This window comes from Suricata suricatta, chromosome 1 (genome assembly GCF_006229205.1).
Source record: "Suricata suricatta isolate VVHF042 chromosome 1, meerkat_22Aug2017_6uvM2_HiC, whole genome shotgun sequence".
NCBI classification, from domain to species: Eukaryota; Metazoa; Chordata; class Mammalia; order Carnivora; family Herpestidae; genus Suricata; species Suricata suricatta.
This window is the reverse complement of record NC_043700.1, coordinates 189526899-189543662: the sequence shown is the minus strand read 5'-3', so window position 1 is coordinate 189543662 and position 16764 is coordinate 189526899. Positions and strand designations below refer to the sequence as shown.

Sequence of the window (16764 nt, the reverse complement as noted above, 5' to 3'; positions counted from 1 at the left end):
ACTCCGGCCGGGCGGAGCTTCGTCTACACTGGCGGCCCCTTCGAGTAGGGGAGACCATCAGTGGGAGGGCAAGTCTGAGTCGGATGCTTCGGGTGTTCCTAGTGTATTGCGCTCAGACCCGCCAAGTGCCAGGAAAGACGGAGCCGCGCGCGCGGGCTTGGACTTGGCCAGCCGCCTGGGTCGAATCTCACCCAGAAACTCCAAAAACCCTGTGACCTGGGCAAAGTCGCTTCACTTCCTGTGCCTCCCGATTCCTGGTCTGCAAGCCTTTGCAGCGTCCACCCCGCGGGTGGGTTCCGGAGGCAGGCGACTTCGCGTAGGTGCAGCGGCGGCAGAGGTGAGCGCGCCCGGACTGCCAGGGTGCTTAGAGGCCCAGTGGGCTTTTGTTGTCCGCACAGTCTTGGTGGCTGAATTCATCCACTTCTCGCCTTCCCCTCCCACTGTGGCCACCAGCCTGGGAAGGCACAGAGCCCTGGCTGTCTCCCTAGATTCCCCTTCCTCCAAAACCTACTGCCCGCCCCCATCCGCTGGAATTTCTGCGCCCCCCGCCCCAGCCGCTGGGGTCGGTCCTCAGGACTCAGCCTCTGGCCTTTGGTGACTGATTCTTCTGAGTCTCCCCCACCCCCAAATCTGGGCTCTCTCCCACCCATTCCCCCCAGATGGCTGGCGTCCAGGGTGGGTGATCTGTCTGTGGTCTATGGTGTACCTATGACCACTTCCCTCCCCAGCCCACACCCCATCACCAATCCCTGGCAGAGTTAGGCTTCTGTTCCCGGGACTGCCCTGTTCCATGGCTTCTCCCCTCATGACCTTGGGGTCCTCCCTCCCCTCCCCCAGGGCTTGGCTTCCCCAGTCCCATTGAGTTGTCTGCTTGCAAGCCCCAAGGCGCTTGCTACACTTGCTATGGATTTTAAGACTCTTCGAGGAGATTCTGTTTATTTTCCATTATTAGATTTTCACTAGAGAAGATGAAGTAATAACACCGTTTGTTGATTTACTGAGCTCTTAAAAAGTCCCCATGGCAACATTTCACAGGGTCCTTTCATGTGCTTCTGTCCCACAAGGTGGGAGGTGTGGGGCCCATTTTGCAAAGGAGAAAATACCACCCAGGGAGCCCCTCCCCCACGCCTAGGCCTGTCCCGTGCTTTCACCCTGTTCCCCATGTTCAGGGCCCGCTCACCTGGCCTGCTTGCATTTGGCCTTCTCTCTGAGAAGCCAGTGCTGGCACCTTCTGCTGGACACTTGCTAGGCTCCACCGGAAAGTGCTTTGAAAACCTGAAGACAGGTGCTTAGTGGTGTCTTATTATCTGTCCTTTCCTGCAGAGGATAAACTGAGCGGCGGTTACAACCATTTCCCAGATGGCCCAAGATGCTCTGCCTAACCCGGGAGCCACTCACCCATGTGGTCACTTAGACATGAGCGCTTCAAGCTTGCGCTCAAGCACGGACTGTGCAGCGTTCTCACCGTGGCAGGAAGTCCCGTCGAGAGCGTGTTGGAAGGAGGGAGGCCTGGAAGGGTTGGGCAGACGTGAGGCTTCGAGGCAGCCGTTCACGGCTCGTGTTTACGGACGAGATTCTAGGACCCCGTTTGGGATCCCTGGGATCGAAAAGAACAAGCAGTTTCTCCTGTTTTTTTTTTTTAATGTTTTTATTTGTTTTTGAGAGACAGAGAGAGACAGCATGAGCAGGGGAGAGGCAGAGAGAGAAGGAGACACAGAATCCGAAGCATGCTCCAGGCTGTGAGCTGTCAGCACAGAGCATGATGTGGGGCTCGAACCCACGAACTGTGAGGTCATGACCTGAGCCGAAGCCGGACACTTAACTGACTGAGCCTCCCCAGGCGCCCCAATTTCTCCTCTTAAGAAGTCTGTATTCCTGGGACATGACAAGGACTAAACGGTGGCACCAGGCGGTGGTTTTGGCTGCAGAGAGAAATACAGAGGGCAGAGTGGGCTGGGAGAGAAGGTGGTGAGCGCGTCCAGTGAGTGGTCAGGGTGGGCGCTTTGAGGAGGTGACAGGTGAGCAGAGCCCTGGGTGGAATGAGGGAGGGCAAGGCCATGTCCAGGAGAAGACCCTTCCAGAGAGCCCCGATAGTGAGGCCAGAGGTGGGGTGTGCTCGGTGTGGTCCGGGGCCAGCAAGGAGGCCCGGGGGGTCGACAGAGCAATTGGGGGCATAGAGCAGGTGAGGCCAGAAGGGTGAGGAGGGGCCGGATCAGGAAGGGTCCGCGGGCCATGCTGAGAATCCCGGCTGTTATCCTGAGTGAGGTGGAAGGTGTTGAGCTGGAAAGTGACACTCTGTGGCTCATCTTTCTAAAGAATCCCCGCCCCCTCTGCCCCCAGTGGCCAGGGCGAGGATAGAGGACCCAGGGCAGAAGTGACAGCAAGAGCAGAGGCGACTGGGAGACAGGCCAAAGAATGCTGGACCAGGGTGGTTACTGGTGGGCTGCTAGCTGGGGGGGTCTCTGATGTATTTCGAAGGTGGAGCCAGTGGGATTTGCTGGGATTGGCTGTGGATTGAGAGAGAGGGAGAGAGAGAGAGGAGTCAAGGATGGAGCCAAGGATTTCGGTCTGAGCAAATGGAAGAATAGAGATACCATATACCAAAGCCCCTTGGGGCCATCGAGAATTCTATTCCGGTCTTGCCAAGTCTGATGTGCCTCTGAGTGCGGGCGTGTACAGTGGAGCGTTGGGTGGGCAAGTCTGGACTTAGGGGAGGGATCCAAGCTGGTGGCACCGGGCAATGGTCAGCTTAGAAATGGCTGAGCTCACCTTGGGGGTAAGTATGGATTGGGAAGAGAGAGGCCTCAGGGCAGTGCCCTGGAGCGAGGCCAGAGCCCATGGCTAGGCAGGAAGAAAGAGGGACCCAGCAAAGGAGATGAGAAGGTATGGTTGGTGTGACAGGAAGGGAACCAAGACTGGGACCCGGAGGTCAGGGAAGGTGAGCACCAAAGGGAGAGAGGGGTCTGTGGAGGCAGAACAATCCCCCCAAAGACATCCCCATCGATCCGGATCCCGGAACCAGTGAACGTGTTAGGTTACCTGACAAAGGGGAATTAACATTGTAGATGGTTGCTAATCAGCTGTCCTTAAAAGAGAGGTTATCTGGGATTAGCTGGGTGGTGCTGATGTAATCACAGGGTCCTAAAACATGGAAGAGGGGGCGGAAGAGAGAGGGGGAGGGTGATGTGGCTTTGGAAGGAGGTCACGGTGATGCCGTGGGGGGGACCCTGCTGCGGCTGGCCGTGAAGATGCGGGAAGGGGCCCTGAGCTACGGCACATGGGTGGCCTCTGGGAGCCAGAGAAGGCCAAGAAATGGACTTGCCCTTAGAGCCTCTAGAAAAAATACGTAGCCCTGCCCACACTTTGATTTTAGCCCCTTGAGGCTCATGTCAGACTTCTGGTCTCCAGAAGCGTACAGTAATAAATGTGTGTTGCTTTAAGCTATTAGGTTCATGGTGGTTGTTATAGCAGCAACGGGATGCTAATACATTCCCAGACCGGGTGCTGCTGGTGAGTCGTGTGCAGGGAAAACGGGCAACTAGGCGTTAAACAGCCTTGCAGAGGTCCTGGTGGCCTTGTCAGGGGCTCTCCGTGAGAGCCGGCTGCTTCGTGTGGCCACGGAGCCTCTGGAGAGACACCCTCCGGGATGGTGATACCCAGAAACCAGGCAGGTCCCTGGACACATGGCCAAGGGCTCCTGGCACCTGGGGCTGTTTGCCTCCTTGGAACCTGCCCGCTTCGAGTGGAAATGTTTGTGGATAAAGAGACGATCATCCCTTAGTGAGGTCAGGGGCCAGGTCTGCTGTGCCTAGCACGCAGCCTCCTGTGCAGCAAATGCTGGCTGAGGGGCTGGGTGGAAAGTTCCAGGGTGCCGGGGTTGCAGCGACGTGCAGGTGTGTGGGTGTTGGGTGCCCCGCGGAGCCACTGTCCACGCCAGAGACCTCGTGGATATATCTTTTGTAAGTTCACAGCCTTCCTTTTTTTAGGACAGTTTTAGATTTTAAAAGTTGAGTGCGTCGTACAGAAAGTTCATATATATCTGCCGCGACCCCACATCGTTCTCCGTGTTGCTGACGTCATGCCTTAGCATACCCGTGGTACGTTTGTTGTAGCTAATGGACTCAGGTTATTTTTTTTTAACTATTTAAAATGTTTTTTATTTATTGTTGAGAGACAGAGAGAGAGAGTGCGAGCAGGGGAGGGTCAGAGAGAGAGGGAGACACAGAATCTGAAGCAGCTCCAGGCTCTGAGCTGTCAGCACAGAGCTCGACGTGGGACTTGAACCCATGATATGTGAGATCATGACCTGAGCCGAAGCCGGATGCTTAACCAACTGAGCCACCCAGGCTCCCCTGGACTCAGGTTATTAATAATATTATTAAAGTCCATAATTTATTCAGACAGCCCGAACTTTTTATTTTAACCTAATGCCCTTTTCCTGTCCACGATCACACCCGAGTCACCATAGTGTAACGTTCAGTCATCTTGTCTCCTTAGGCTTCCCTTGGTGGTGCAGGTGTCTCAGACTTTCTTTGTTTTTGATGAGTCTGGCAGTTTTGAGGGTCAGTTGTTTCATAGGGTGCTGCTCCTCCCCCCCGTTCCCCGGGATTTGTCTGGGTGCCTACTGTCCACATGGTTTATCGCTGTTGGTATTGACCGTGGCCTCCTGGCGGGAGTCGCGTTGGGCAGGTTTCTCACTGTGAAATGACCCTTCCTCCCCCTGTGTTGGACTTGTTGGGAGGAGGTCCCTGTGCGCAGCCTGGGTCTGTATTGTTATCACGAGCTTGTTTTCCCTGGGGGGTGGCGGGAAAGACTCGCTCCGTCCACGCTGGCGTATCGAATCAGCGTCTGACAGACGGAAGGATGCTCAGGGAAGACGGATCGCCTTCTGCCTGGTGGAAGGCGCTTTACGAACTGGTGGCTGTGCGGGCCACATACTCCTGTCCGAGGAGACTTTGGGGACAGCGTTCACGTTGGGTGTGAGGGACCCGGAAGACCCCAAAAGAACAAGTGTTCAGGGCAGCTCCGTAGCGTGGCCTCCATTGCTCAGTCGCTGTCACTGCTGTTGCTGCTGTTGTAGTGACTCACGGACGGCTGGTGCTGGTTGTCGGGGATGAACAACATAGACAGCGTGGAGAGAAGGGGGCCTCCCTCCCGTGCCCGCAGGGGCACCACCCCTCTCCCCCAGGCCACCAGGCCTGACACTTCAGTACCTGTTCAGGACTCCTCAACATAATAGCATGTGGTCATGATACATTACGTAGCATATTGTTAAATGTATTTACTAAGTATATGATAGGCGTGAACTATGTTATTAAATATCTACATGTGCTTTAAAGCTGTTAAACACGGAAGTAAATATATGTACAGATAAACAACTATATATAAACAAATACATATGAAAATGAATATGTAAACACGATTAGATATAGAATAATGTATGTAAAGTATAGAAATCCCTTTTTATGAAAAGGAATCACGGTATAGTTTTGCGACCCAGTGATTTCTCTTGAATCTTAACGTTCTTTCTAGGTAAACACAGATCTGCTCTACTGAGTTATTCATTTATTCATTTTGGTAACTGTGCTTGAAATACACCCAGCATAAAATCCACTGTTTTAGCCACTGCTCGGCGCCCAGTTGGCTGGCATTAAACACAGTCCTGGTCACTGGGCAACTGTTCTAGTTCCTCTTGGCAAAGCTGAAACTGACCCTGTTAAACCCTAACCCCCCCGGCCCCCTCCCCCAGCCCCTGGCGCCCACCGCCCTTCTTTCTGTCTCTGTGAAGCTGACCGCTCCAGGGGCCTCCTGTAAGCAGACGGTGTTTGTCTTTTTGTGGCCGGGTCACTTCACCCAGCGCAGTGTCGTCAGTTCGTCCATGTGGCAGCCGGTGTCAGAATGCCCTTCCTTTTTAAGGCTGAATAACATCCCATCCTCTGGATGGACCACATTGTGCTTGTCCGCGATCTGTCCATGGACACTTGGTCTAGTTTCCACATTTTGGTTATTGCGACTAATGCGCCGTGAACGTGCGCCTGTGGGTGTCTCACCGCGATCCCGCGAACACGCCTGATCCCCCAAACCGTGGGATCATGACCTGAGCTGAAATCAAGAGTTGCACACCTAACCCACTGAGCCACCTGGGTGCCCTGCTGTGTGTTGTTTCTTAAACTGGATTTTTTTTTTTTTTGCCGATGGGTCAGGTGTGGACATGGAATAGGAATAGCACAGGAGAGAGGAGGAGATTGCTTGTGCCCACAGGTCCTGGAGGAGGGGGCACGCTGCACAGGGGCCACATGGGGGGCACGTGTCTTTGTGGGGGTCAAGGGAAGAGGGGATTTTGCGGTGCATTTAAGTACTGTGAGGTCGCCTTGCAGGAAGGCAGGCAGGACGCGGGGGTGTGGTCTCCTGCAAGGCTGGCTGCGTCTGGCCGTGTCCTCGCCCGTCCCTCCATTTTCCGTTGCTCCCTCCCCGTCCCTCCACGGGTGGACGTCATGTTCCAGCCCCTGCAGACAGGCCTTTTGCATGCAGCCGGGACAGCTGGCTTCTGTCACTCCCCGGAGCGCTGTCTGGGGGCCTGGGAGCCTGCACGGGCTGTATCTGAAACACGTGGCCCTCAGTGGCCCAGGGGACGGGCTTGTGTGATCACAAGCAAGGGTGCTGGGAAAACCATCCAGACGGGCAGAGACAGTGGCCACGCAGTTACCTCTCAAGCCCATGGCGTCCTGCGCAGGTGAGGGCCGTCTTGATAGCAGACCCAGGAACTGCCCTTCGGGCCGGGCCCCCAGCCAGGCCTGGGCTCCCCTCTGGCTCTCACGGCCTTCACTGCTGTGCCCATCCTTTCTCGCTCAGCACGGCACGTCCAGAGCTGGGGGGTGTGGGCTCAACGCGAGTTTCCAGCACTTTTTCCCTGTGGGACCTGCAGGCAGTGATCCAACGACCCGAGTCTGGGGATTTTACTGGAAAACAAGAAAGGCACTCATTTCACTATTATGAAGATCGATCGTGTAACTTACTTGAATGCGCAGCATGGGACCCAGCCCGTTTCAGGGGCTCAGCCCCGGGTGGCTTTATTTTTATTAATTTACAGTAGAAAGGTCTGGGCCTTTCCAGGGCCCACTGTTTTACAGAGGTGGGGTGGGAGAGTTAGCTGGGCCCTGTGTGGGCAGGTTTCATCACTGAGCAAGCGAAGCAGGCTGGAAAGAGGCTTTGACATCTCCTCTTCTTAGCTGAGGGTCTGAGGCTCAGAGACTTGGCTAAGGACACACAGCACGTAGATGGTTCTAGCTAGAACCCAGTTCTCTGGACTCCTTCTCTAGTATTTTACAAGCCGCTCCATAGGAACTCCGTAGGCACTTGCAAGATGGTGAGAATTCAGAGGCTGGAGTTTCAACCAGTGTCACAGGGTTAGTGAAAGGCAGAGCTGGGATTCAAACTCAGGTCTATCTGAGTATATTGAAATGTTGACCACACTGTGCTGCCTTCCTAGACAGCTTCCCAAAATGCAGTCACGACTGAGTTGATGGTCTCTGTGGGAAAGAGGGTAATCCATACTCCTGGTGGAGGTGGTTGAGCTGGAAAAGTTTATTTCAGATTTCTGGGTAAAATTTCAACTCATCTCTGTGTGAGCCATTTATGAAAACGACTCTCGATCACTTCTTACAAGTAGGTTCCGTTGCTGACTTTGGCCTTTGGAATTTTTCAGGACTTGCCCCTTTTGATTTGGCCCAACGTGGAAAGCTCTCGCTTTAACACCGAAGGTAAGTTTATCTTTTGTTTGATTTTTTTTCATTGCTTCGACCTTGAAAGAGAATTAGACTTAAAGTCACAGCCCTCTTGCCTCCACCTGCCTCACTTTCCACAGACCTGCCTGCCTTGGGCAAATATGTTACATTATTCGCTGACCTGACTGGGCAAGGGCAGCGTGTCGCCGCCTCCAGCCTCTGGCCGAGCACTAACAGGATTCAGGGTCAGGTGTCCTGTCTTGATTCTCCCCGGAGGGAGTCTGATTGAATACAGATGGTGCATATTAGCCAGGTGTATGGGTTTCCTGTGGCCGCTATAACAAATCACCCCAAACTTCGTGGCTTAAAACCAGCACGGATTTATTCTCTCAGAGTTCTGAAGGGCAGAAGTTCAGAATCCATCTAACTGGCTGAAGCCAAGGTGTTGGCCACACTCCTCCCCCACCCCCCAAGGCTCCCGGGACAACGCTTGCTCCTTTTCCGCCTCTTATGCTGTGCTCCGGGCATTCCGTGGGTCCCGGCCCTTCCTGCGTCTCCGAGCCAGCAGGCCAGCATCTTGCCTCCGTGGTCCCTTCTCCTCTTCTGCCTGTCAGCGCTCTCTCTGCCTCCCTCTTAGAGGACACCTGGGGTTACATTTACGACCCACCTGCTGGTCCAGGTGATTTCCTCATTTCAAGGGTCTTGATTTAATCATATGTGGGATGTCCCTATTGCATATAGGATGACACACTTACTGGTCCCCTGGATTGGCTCCTGGCCACCTTCAGGGGTCGGTTGTCAGCCCCCCACATCAGGAGACAGAAATTGAGCTGAAACTCACCTATGCAAAGCAGAACCCACTGGCCTTGTAAGGCGGGGGCGTGGCCAGATCCAGGAGCTCTGGTCGCGCCCTGGCTGCGTCTCTCTCTTCCATCTCAGCCCTGTTTTCCCCTCAGAGCCGTACAGCCGGCTCTTGGGTTCAGCCTGGGTCCTGTGTCTGTTCCCGACCCCGTCCCTGGGGCTGGGGGTGGACTCTTCCGGGTTCTGTGCCTCCTTCTGCCTCCTGGGAACTTGGATGGGCTGGGGGCCAGGCTGGCCCCGCTCGTCTGGGCAGCGAGCAGGGTGCTTCCTGAGTGGAGGAAGGGCCTCCCTGACAAAACCGTCTTTCCAGCCAGAGTCCTGGAGTTTGAGTAAAATAGGTTGAGATGACGTCACTGCAGGTACAGAACCTTTTATTCACTGACAAGGCAAACCTGTCAGTGAGAGGGAGCATGGTTACTACTCTGTGACTGCATTAAGAGCTGGGGACGGAGCGACAAGGTCCCTGGGAGGGGCTTCAGGGAGGGCTTCCTGGAGGAGGTGCTCCTTAGCAGAGTCCTGAGAAGTGACAGTTTAACAGGACAAGGGGATGGAAGGAGGGGCTTGCAGCCATGTGGCAGCCAGGGGCAGGAGAGTGAGGGTGCCACCCGGGAGCTGCACAGACGGTACAGCTGTCCCACGTGCTGGTGGCAGGAAGGGGGAGGCCACTGAGCGATGATGTGCTGGGTGGTGATAGTTTTCTGGCTGGGCCTTCTGAGGGCCAGGGGGCATGAGCAGGTGCACCAGAGATAAAGCCGAGTGTGGCCTAAAATTTTGTGTCCAGGAGGCCTGCTGAGAAAGCGTGGGTCCCTTAGCCCGAGGGACTGGGTGAGGCTCCAGAGACGGGTGTCCGGTCCCAATGGCACCTGTGTGATTTACCCAGACCTGAGTCGGCAGCCGGCCTGGGAAGGCGCCCGCTCGCCCACCTGGCGAGGCCCCAGTGCTCACCTTCAGCCCTGTTCCACCTTCATGACCTGACTCAACCACAGACACCGTCCGGGAAGAAAGGGACTCGTTTTATCCAGGATCTAGTTCCACACCTTTTGTTTTATTCAAGTGTTTCTTTATTCCAACGTGAAATTATGAAAGTTTTCAGAAGCACACGTAGAAGAGCTCGCTGTCAGTGCCGTGTAAGGAAGGCCGCGAGGGAATTCCGTTCTTCATCAGGACCCGGTTTGCGTCTGGATCGATGGTGAACCTTGGGAACGCACACTTCTGCAGACTTTTGAATTTCTGGCGTCCAGCGTTGGTTTCTCTGAGCGTGTTCTCGCTGTCGTCTCGTTTGCTCCGTAGGCAGCCCCGTCTCAGGGATAGTCAGCCACATCCCCGGTGAGGGAAACTGAGGCTCAGAGTGTTCTGGGGCCACGTAGCCGATCAGCACCGGCCCCTGACAGCCCAGCCAGGATGTTTTCAGTGGCATTTCTATTACTCGTGGTGCCCGTGAGTTTTCAATACTCATTGACATGGAGCAAATTCTGGAGGGACCCGTTCCATGTTGGGGAACTCGGCAGGCAGTGGCCAGTCCTCCTCAGGGTCCCTATCAGTGGTGCTCACCAGGGGCCCCTTCTGCAGGAGATGGGTCATCAGAAGGACCCAGTGAGCTGAGACTCTCCTGTCCCCTGGAGAGTTAGGGAAACAGGCACAGAGAGGTTAGGTGACTTGCCCAAGGACACCGCTGGTGAGTGACAGAGGCAGGATTCGAACTCAGGGCCCTCCGATGCCATGTGTGGGCACTTCCCTTAGTGGTGGTCTGATTCTATAGGTCTGGGGGCGGGGGAGGGCAGGAATGTACATGTGAGCGCACATCCACCATGAGCTGCACGCACTTTGAGAAACAGTCTCTTTAGGCTCAGTAGCCCCTCAATGAGCACGTCTAGTTTCCTGGGAAAGAGAGGATAAGTCATTCATTCATTCACTCACTCACTCACTTTCAGCAAACCCCTCTCTGGCGGGCGCCTTCCGCCTACCTGCAGCCTGCTGCCCGGGTCTGTCCCTGCCTCTTACCACCCCCTGCATGACGCCTTGCGTGCGCACTGCTGTTTTTCAGGGGGAGCACCGTCGGGAAGGAAATCCAGCAGGAGAAGCGAGGTCTTTAACCAACTCCCGGCTTCTGCAGCCTCTCGTGGGCCCTGGACTCCACCCACGTTTGCTTTGACTCCCTCGGGGCCCAGGAAGACTTTGTCTAAAAGAGAGTCTCCTAGAACTCAGCGCCTGGTGAGTCACGCATTCTGTACTTAAACAGAAAGAATCAGGTTGGAAAGAACCCAGTTTGGGGCCAACTGTGTATAAAATGCCTCAGGCTTTGGTTCTGCAGAACACTTGGTCTTTTTCCTTCACTAAGAACAGGTATTATGCCTAAGAGCTTCTCTCTTCTGTACGACACCAGGTATTTGAGATGAGGCGGACGGTCGGATCTGAGCGCTGGGCTGCTGGTTCCGAAGCCGGGCTCCGGTCCTGCTTCAGCGGGACCTGTCAGCACCGGCTCTCATAAGCACGCTGCTACCGACCGTCACGGCAGGCGTTTAGCAAGTGTTTGTGGCGCCAGACCCTGGGCTTAGCGGTTTCTGTGCATCGTGTTGCCGGAGCCTCAATGCGGGTTCTGTAAACAGGTGCTGCTTTTAGGGAGCAGGATGAGAGAGATTACGAAACGTGATGAGGGTCGCGCAGGTGAGGCGGCAGAACCAGGATTCGGACCCTTCACCACGGCTCCACGCCTCTGCGGCTGTTTTTTTGTTTTATTCTTTTTTTTTTTAATAATTTTTTTTTTAATTTATTTTTTATACAGAGAGAGACAGAGCATGAGAGGGGGAGGGGCAGAGAAAGGAGGAGACACAGAACCGGAAGCAGGCTCCAGGCTCTGAGCTAGCTGTCAGCACAGAGCCTGACGCGGGGCTCGAACCCACGAATGTGAGATCTGACCTGAGCCGAAGTCGGAGGCTTAACCGACTGAGCCACCCAGGCGCCCCTGTTTTATTCTTTTAAATATCTATCCATTTTTGAGAGAGAGAGCGAGCGAGCACCAGTGGGGAAGGGGCAGAGACACAGGGAGACACAGAATCTGAAGCAGCTCCAGGCTCTGATCTGCCAGCACAGAGCCCGACGTGGGGCTGGGACTCATGAACTCGGAAAACATGACCTGAGCTGAAGTCAGACTCGTGAGCCACCCAGGCGCCGCCCTGCTGTTTGCCATTCTGTTTTGTTTGTTGGCTCCACATAGGCCTCCCTTTTTGTTTTAAGTTTATTTATTTATCTTGAGAGGTGGGGAGGGGCAGAGAGAGAATCTCAAGCAGCCTCCACGTTCGAGGGCGGAGCCCAACACGGGGCTTGATCCCACGGCTGCGAGATCACGACCAGAGCCAGATCAGGAGTCGGACATTTAACCAACGGGGCCACCCAGGCGCCCCACGGCTGCCTTTTGCTTGTAATTTAATGACCCACGATGGTGTGAGGGCCACTGAGCTCGTTTCTCGGCCCCCTGCTAAGCGTTGAATTAGCTTCTTAGAGCTGCCAAACCCAGTTGTTCAAAACAGTGATTTATTCTGTCACTCTCTCTTCTAGAGGCTAGAAGTCCAACATCAAGGAGTGGACAAGAGCCGTGCACCCTCCACAGGCTGTAGGGGAATCCTTTCTTGCCTTTTCCACCTTCTGGTAGCTTCTTTGGCTCTGGCCCTGTCTCTTCACTCTCTGCATTGAGGGTCTCCAGAAAAGCAGAGTAAATAAGAAATGTACGTGTGTGTATTTCCTCCTCCTTGCGGGAGGTCAGTCGTTTTTGTTAATGCCTCAACTGATTGGGCGAGGCCCACTTGCATTCTGCAGGTCATCTGCTTTACTCAGGGTCCATGGATTTAAATGCTAACCTCGTGTAAGACAAAATGCTCTCACGGACACATCCGGATGTGTTTGGCTAAAGATCTGGGCGTCACGGCCAAATTGACACGTAAACTGTATGATCACACTGTTTCCACCTTTACATGGCCTTCTATGTCTCTTCCTTTCCTGTCACCCATACGGACACCTGTCACTGGGTCTGGGGGTCCCCAAACCAGTCCACCTAGATTTAGAATATGAGGATCTCATCTTGAGATCCTTAATTACATCTTCCAGGACCCCTTTTCTTTAATTAAAAATTTTTTTTTTTTTTTTTTTTTGAGACAGAGAGAGACAGCATGAGCAGGGAGGGGCAGAGAGAGAGGAAGACACCACGGAATCAGAAGCAGGCTCCAGGCTCTGACGCGGGGCTCAAACCCACGAACCTGAGATCATGACCTGAGCCAGAGTCGGAGGTTTAACCGGCTGAGCCCCCCTTTTCTAATGAAGGTCACATTCGCTGGTTCTGGGGCTCAGGATGGGGACCTTTCTTTTTGGGGGCCCACGCGACCCCCCACAGGGGCTGTCATTGTTCTTTGGAGTCCCTGTCACTGGGAGATGACTCGTGGCCTCTCCTAGTCGCACGTCTGTGCTCTCACCCCTCCTGCGTGTATGTGCTCAAAAGCTGTGTCCAGCGATGCTGTCGGAGGGTCAGGAGACCAGAAAGCCAGGTGCCTGCTTGACGGCTCTCGGGCTTGTGAAGGTCAAAGGCGTCGGGGGAGGCGGTGGGCGGAGAGCTCACCTGGGGTCGGGGGCCTGGTTGGGCTGATGTTGGGCTGATGGTTCAGGCATGTCGCCTGCACCTTCTCAGGGACCTGGCTTCCCTTCTCTGGGTCCTTGTCTCTGTACGTAGAGAGGGACAGGCTCTGGCGAGGGGCTGCATGTGTGGAAGGACAGGACGTGGTCCCACGGCTGGGCTAGAGGCCAGGCTTCCTGCCCCTGTGACCTGGGCCAAGTGAGGCAACCTTCCTGAGCCTCAGTGGCCTCATCTGTAAACTGGGAGAAGTGGAACCCATGTATGTAAAGGGATGGGCGTGTGGCCAGGCTTGGGAAATAACGGCCACTCTTCCCATCATTAGTATCACTGAGGGCTGCCTTAGTTTGCACACAGTGGTGCCACTGTAGGAAACAGGCCGGCAGGGCGGAGAGCAGGAGTGTGGCCGGGGAAGCTTCCCAGGGGGTGAGGTCAGAGTCCGGTTCCATGTAAAGGATGTGCCATATCGTGGCCCTGAGGTCAGGGGCGGATAGCACAGGGGCAGACGTGGACAGATAGAGTTGTGGTTACGAGAGGCGTCTGGGGGGCAGGTGCTGGCTTGCCTGGGGGATTTCCCAGGGGAGCCACAGAGGGCTGAGGAGGCCCAGGCTGGGTGGATTCTCTGTGTGGATGGTGGATGGGCTCACGGAGGCTGCCCGGGCGCCCCGTGATCCGGTCTCACCAGGCCCCTGCTGTGTGCGGCTGCTGGACCCCGTTAGCTGGTGCCCAGGAGCACGCAGGGCCTGGGGACAGCCGTGGTGAGATTTTTCCAGGCTCTGCTCCCATTGCCTTTGTCCAAGGGACCCCCCCCCCCCCCCCCCCCCCCCCCCCCCCCCCCCCCCCAGGCTGGGAGAGCACGTGGGTGTGACCACACGCACACCTTCTTTGTTCCTTGTAGGCTCTAAGTTCCAGGCTTTTTAACACTCTTTCCAGATTCTTCAAGGGGCACCCGGGGGGCTCAGTCGGTTAAGCATGTGACTTTGGCTCAGGTCATGATCTCACAGTTCGTGGGTTTGAGCCCCGCATCGGGCTCTGTGCTCAGAGAGCTGAGTCTGCCTGGGATTCTTTTCCTCTCTCCCGGCGCCTCCTCTGCTCTCTCTTTCTGTCTCTCTCAAAATAAATAAACTTTCAAGATTGCTTACGATGGTTCTTAGACTTGCAGAAGTAATGCTCTACCCTCTTTTAGAAGTTCATCTTGTACATTCATTCATTTGTTTGTTCATTTATTTATTTACTGGTAATTTTCTTGCATCTTATACTTTTTATTAAGTATGCGAAGTACTTTTCATGTTTTATTGCAGCACGGAGACCTCTCCAGGGATGTTCAAGGAGTGGCTGAGGGTGGAGTGATTTTTCAGAAGTGCGCAGTGGTGAGTATTCACGGGTGGCTCATCCTCGAAGGGAGAAGAGTTGGGTTTTGACCACATCACATCTGGGTAGAGTTATGTCTCCAAGGATCGACGAGTCACAGGTTGCCCACCTGTGTCTGGGCACATGAGAGAGGAAATGACGTACAAGTGATCTTCAATTTCACATCATAGAACCAGGACCAAGAGTTTTTGATGACATTTTAGTTTCTGTTATTGAACATGCACTATGATCATTTACTTTTTTAATTATTACAATGTTTCTATTATTTATTTTTGAGAGAGAGAGACAGAGTGTGAGTGGGGGAGGAGCCGAGAAAGAGGGAGACAGAATCTGAAGCAGCTCCAGGCTTCCAGCTGTCAGCACGGACCCCGATGTGGGGCTTGAACCTGTGAGCTGTGAGATCATGACCTGAGCCAAAGTGGGTCACTTGACGGACCGAGCCACCCCGGTGCCCCGCGCTGTGATCATTTAAGACGCTGTGATCATTTAGAAAGAATGATACATTTCCTTTCAGCTGTTGACGTTGATGGGTACTTAACTGTTTAAAATTTTTGTTTGGTTTTTTTACGTCTTTGATCCTCATCAATCCCGTGAGATGGCGTTTCAGATCATCGTGTGTTGGGCGTCCCCAAGACCACCCTCGGGCTCCGGGATTCACTAGAAGGACTCACAGAACTCAGAAAAGCTGTTAGACTCACAGTTAGAATGTATCACAGTAAAAGGGTACAGGTTAAAGTCAGCAGAGTGGAAGGCGCATGGGACAGAGTTGTGGGGACACCGGGCAGCAGTCGCCACTGTCCTTCCCTGTGGGGTAGTGTGGCCGGTGTTTCACTTTCCAAAACACCGATGTGCGACCTCACGTACAGAAATACTGTCCCCCAGAGACACGCGCCCAAGCCTTGACCTCCAGATTTTTTATTGTGGCTCCATCATGTGGGCGTGCCGTGTCCACGTGGCTGACCTCAGGAACTTGTCCCCAGCCCCTCCGGCGGGCCCCTTGACACAGCGTGGCTCAAGGCCCCTGCCTCCAGCCGAAGGCCTGGTGTGGCCCAAGGCCTTTTGTACCAGCCAGGACCGGATCAAGCCTGCAGGGGCAGGGCAGGGGCAGGGCTGTGCAGACCCGCGGGGTTAACCCTTTACCGCACACGCCTGGTTTTATCTCAGGCCGTCAGCTGTCCTGCCCCCCTTCCTGGATACGGTTGGTGCCAACAGTTTCTCCTCAGTCTTTGTGGAGATGTTTCTGCCGTATGCGTGCAGTTCTGAGTGTGCATGCGCATGTGTGTGTGTGCATGCACACCTGTGTGTATACATACACTGCTTCCCTCTGTCCTCCGCTCCTGCACCCCTTCCAGCAGGGCTGGGCTGTGGGGAAAGCTTGGAGAGTGGGAGCGGGGTGAGGTTGCAGGGGCGAGGCCGGATCCCAGCTGCGTGGGCTGCTAGGCGGCTTCCGGCCGCTGAGCCGTTCAGACCCTCGGCCAAGCAGAGCCTGCATGGGGGAGACGGGCCAGGGGGCCGGAGACTGGCTCGCTCCAGCCTGGAGGCCAGGTGGCCATGAGAGGCCCTGGGCAGGTCCCTGGGGCTGGGCTCAATCTTCAAAGTGGCCGAATGAGCAAGAGCCACTGTTTGCTCTTGGTGACGCCAGCTGCCACGGTGTCCCCAGCCTGACTGCAGTTCTGTGCTTTGACATGTTTTCTTCTGTTTCCCTGGAAGGAGTCATTTTCCTGCATTTCAGGGTCCCGGTTACTTGGGAACGGTCCCCAAGTAACAGCTTAGCGAAGCGTGAGTCCAAACACTCCTGGGGCTTTTGAAATCAGACCTGATAAGCCGTCAGGGCCCCGTGACATGACCCCAGCGTGCACACAAAGTCGAGCTGGTGGGGGGGCGTCACACTCGGAGGTCGGACTTGCCAGCCAATCTGCCCCCGTGGCCTCTCCTGTCCTAGGTGTCCGGGCAGAGCGAGGTGCCGACGGCTCAGGTGAGCCTGCTCGTGGACAACGCCAGGACCCCCACGGCCACCAACCTCTCGGATCTGCTCATACTCGACAACATCACTGGCCTCTCTATCAGCGGGTCGACGGGAAACAGGACCTCACCAGGATTCCAGACTTTCAGAAAGAAGTTTCTGCAAGGTGACAGCAGAGTGTGTTCAGTCAGGGAGGGGAGTGAATATATGTAGAGATGCTGGCGGAG

General features: G+C 54.9%; 1 protein-coding gene across 1 annotated transcript in view; it reads left to right on the top strand.

The window, feature by feature from the left end:
* Positions 1 to 2740: 2740 nt before the first annotated feature.
* The window catches only part of EVC2 (EvC ciliary complex subunit 2), a 122721-nt gene continuing 108697 nt past the window's right edge, over positions 2741 to 16764 (top strand). The window contains exons 1-7 of the mRNA XM_029952439.1: positions 2741 to 2776; positions 5750 to 5810; positions 6621 to 6733; positions 7706 to 7760; positions 10630 to 10796; positions 14505 to 14573; positions 16517 to 16703. Of these exons, the coding sequence (XP_029808299.1) occupies positions 2741 to 2776; positions 5750 to 5810; positions 6621 to 6733; positions 7706 to 7760; positions 10630 to 10796; positions 14505 to 14573; positions 16517 to 16703 (688 nt within the window). The remainder of the gene's footprint in view (positions 2777 to 5749; positions 5811 to 6620; positions 6734 to 7705; positions 7761 to 10629; positions 10797 to 14504; positions 14574 to 16516; positions 16704 to 16764) is intronic.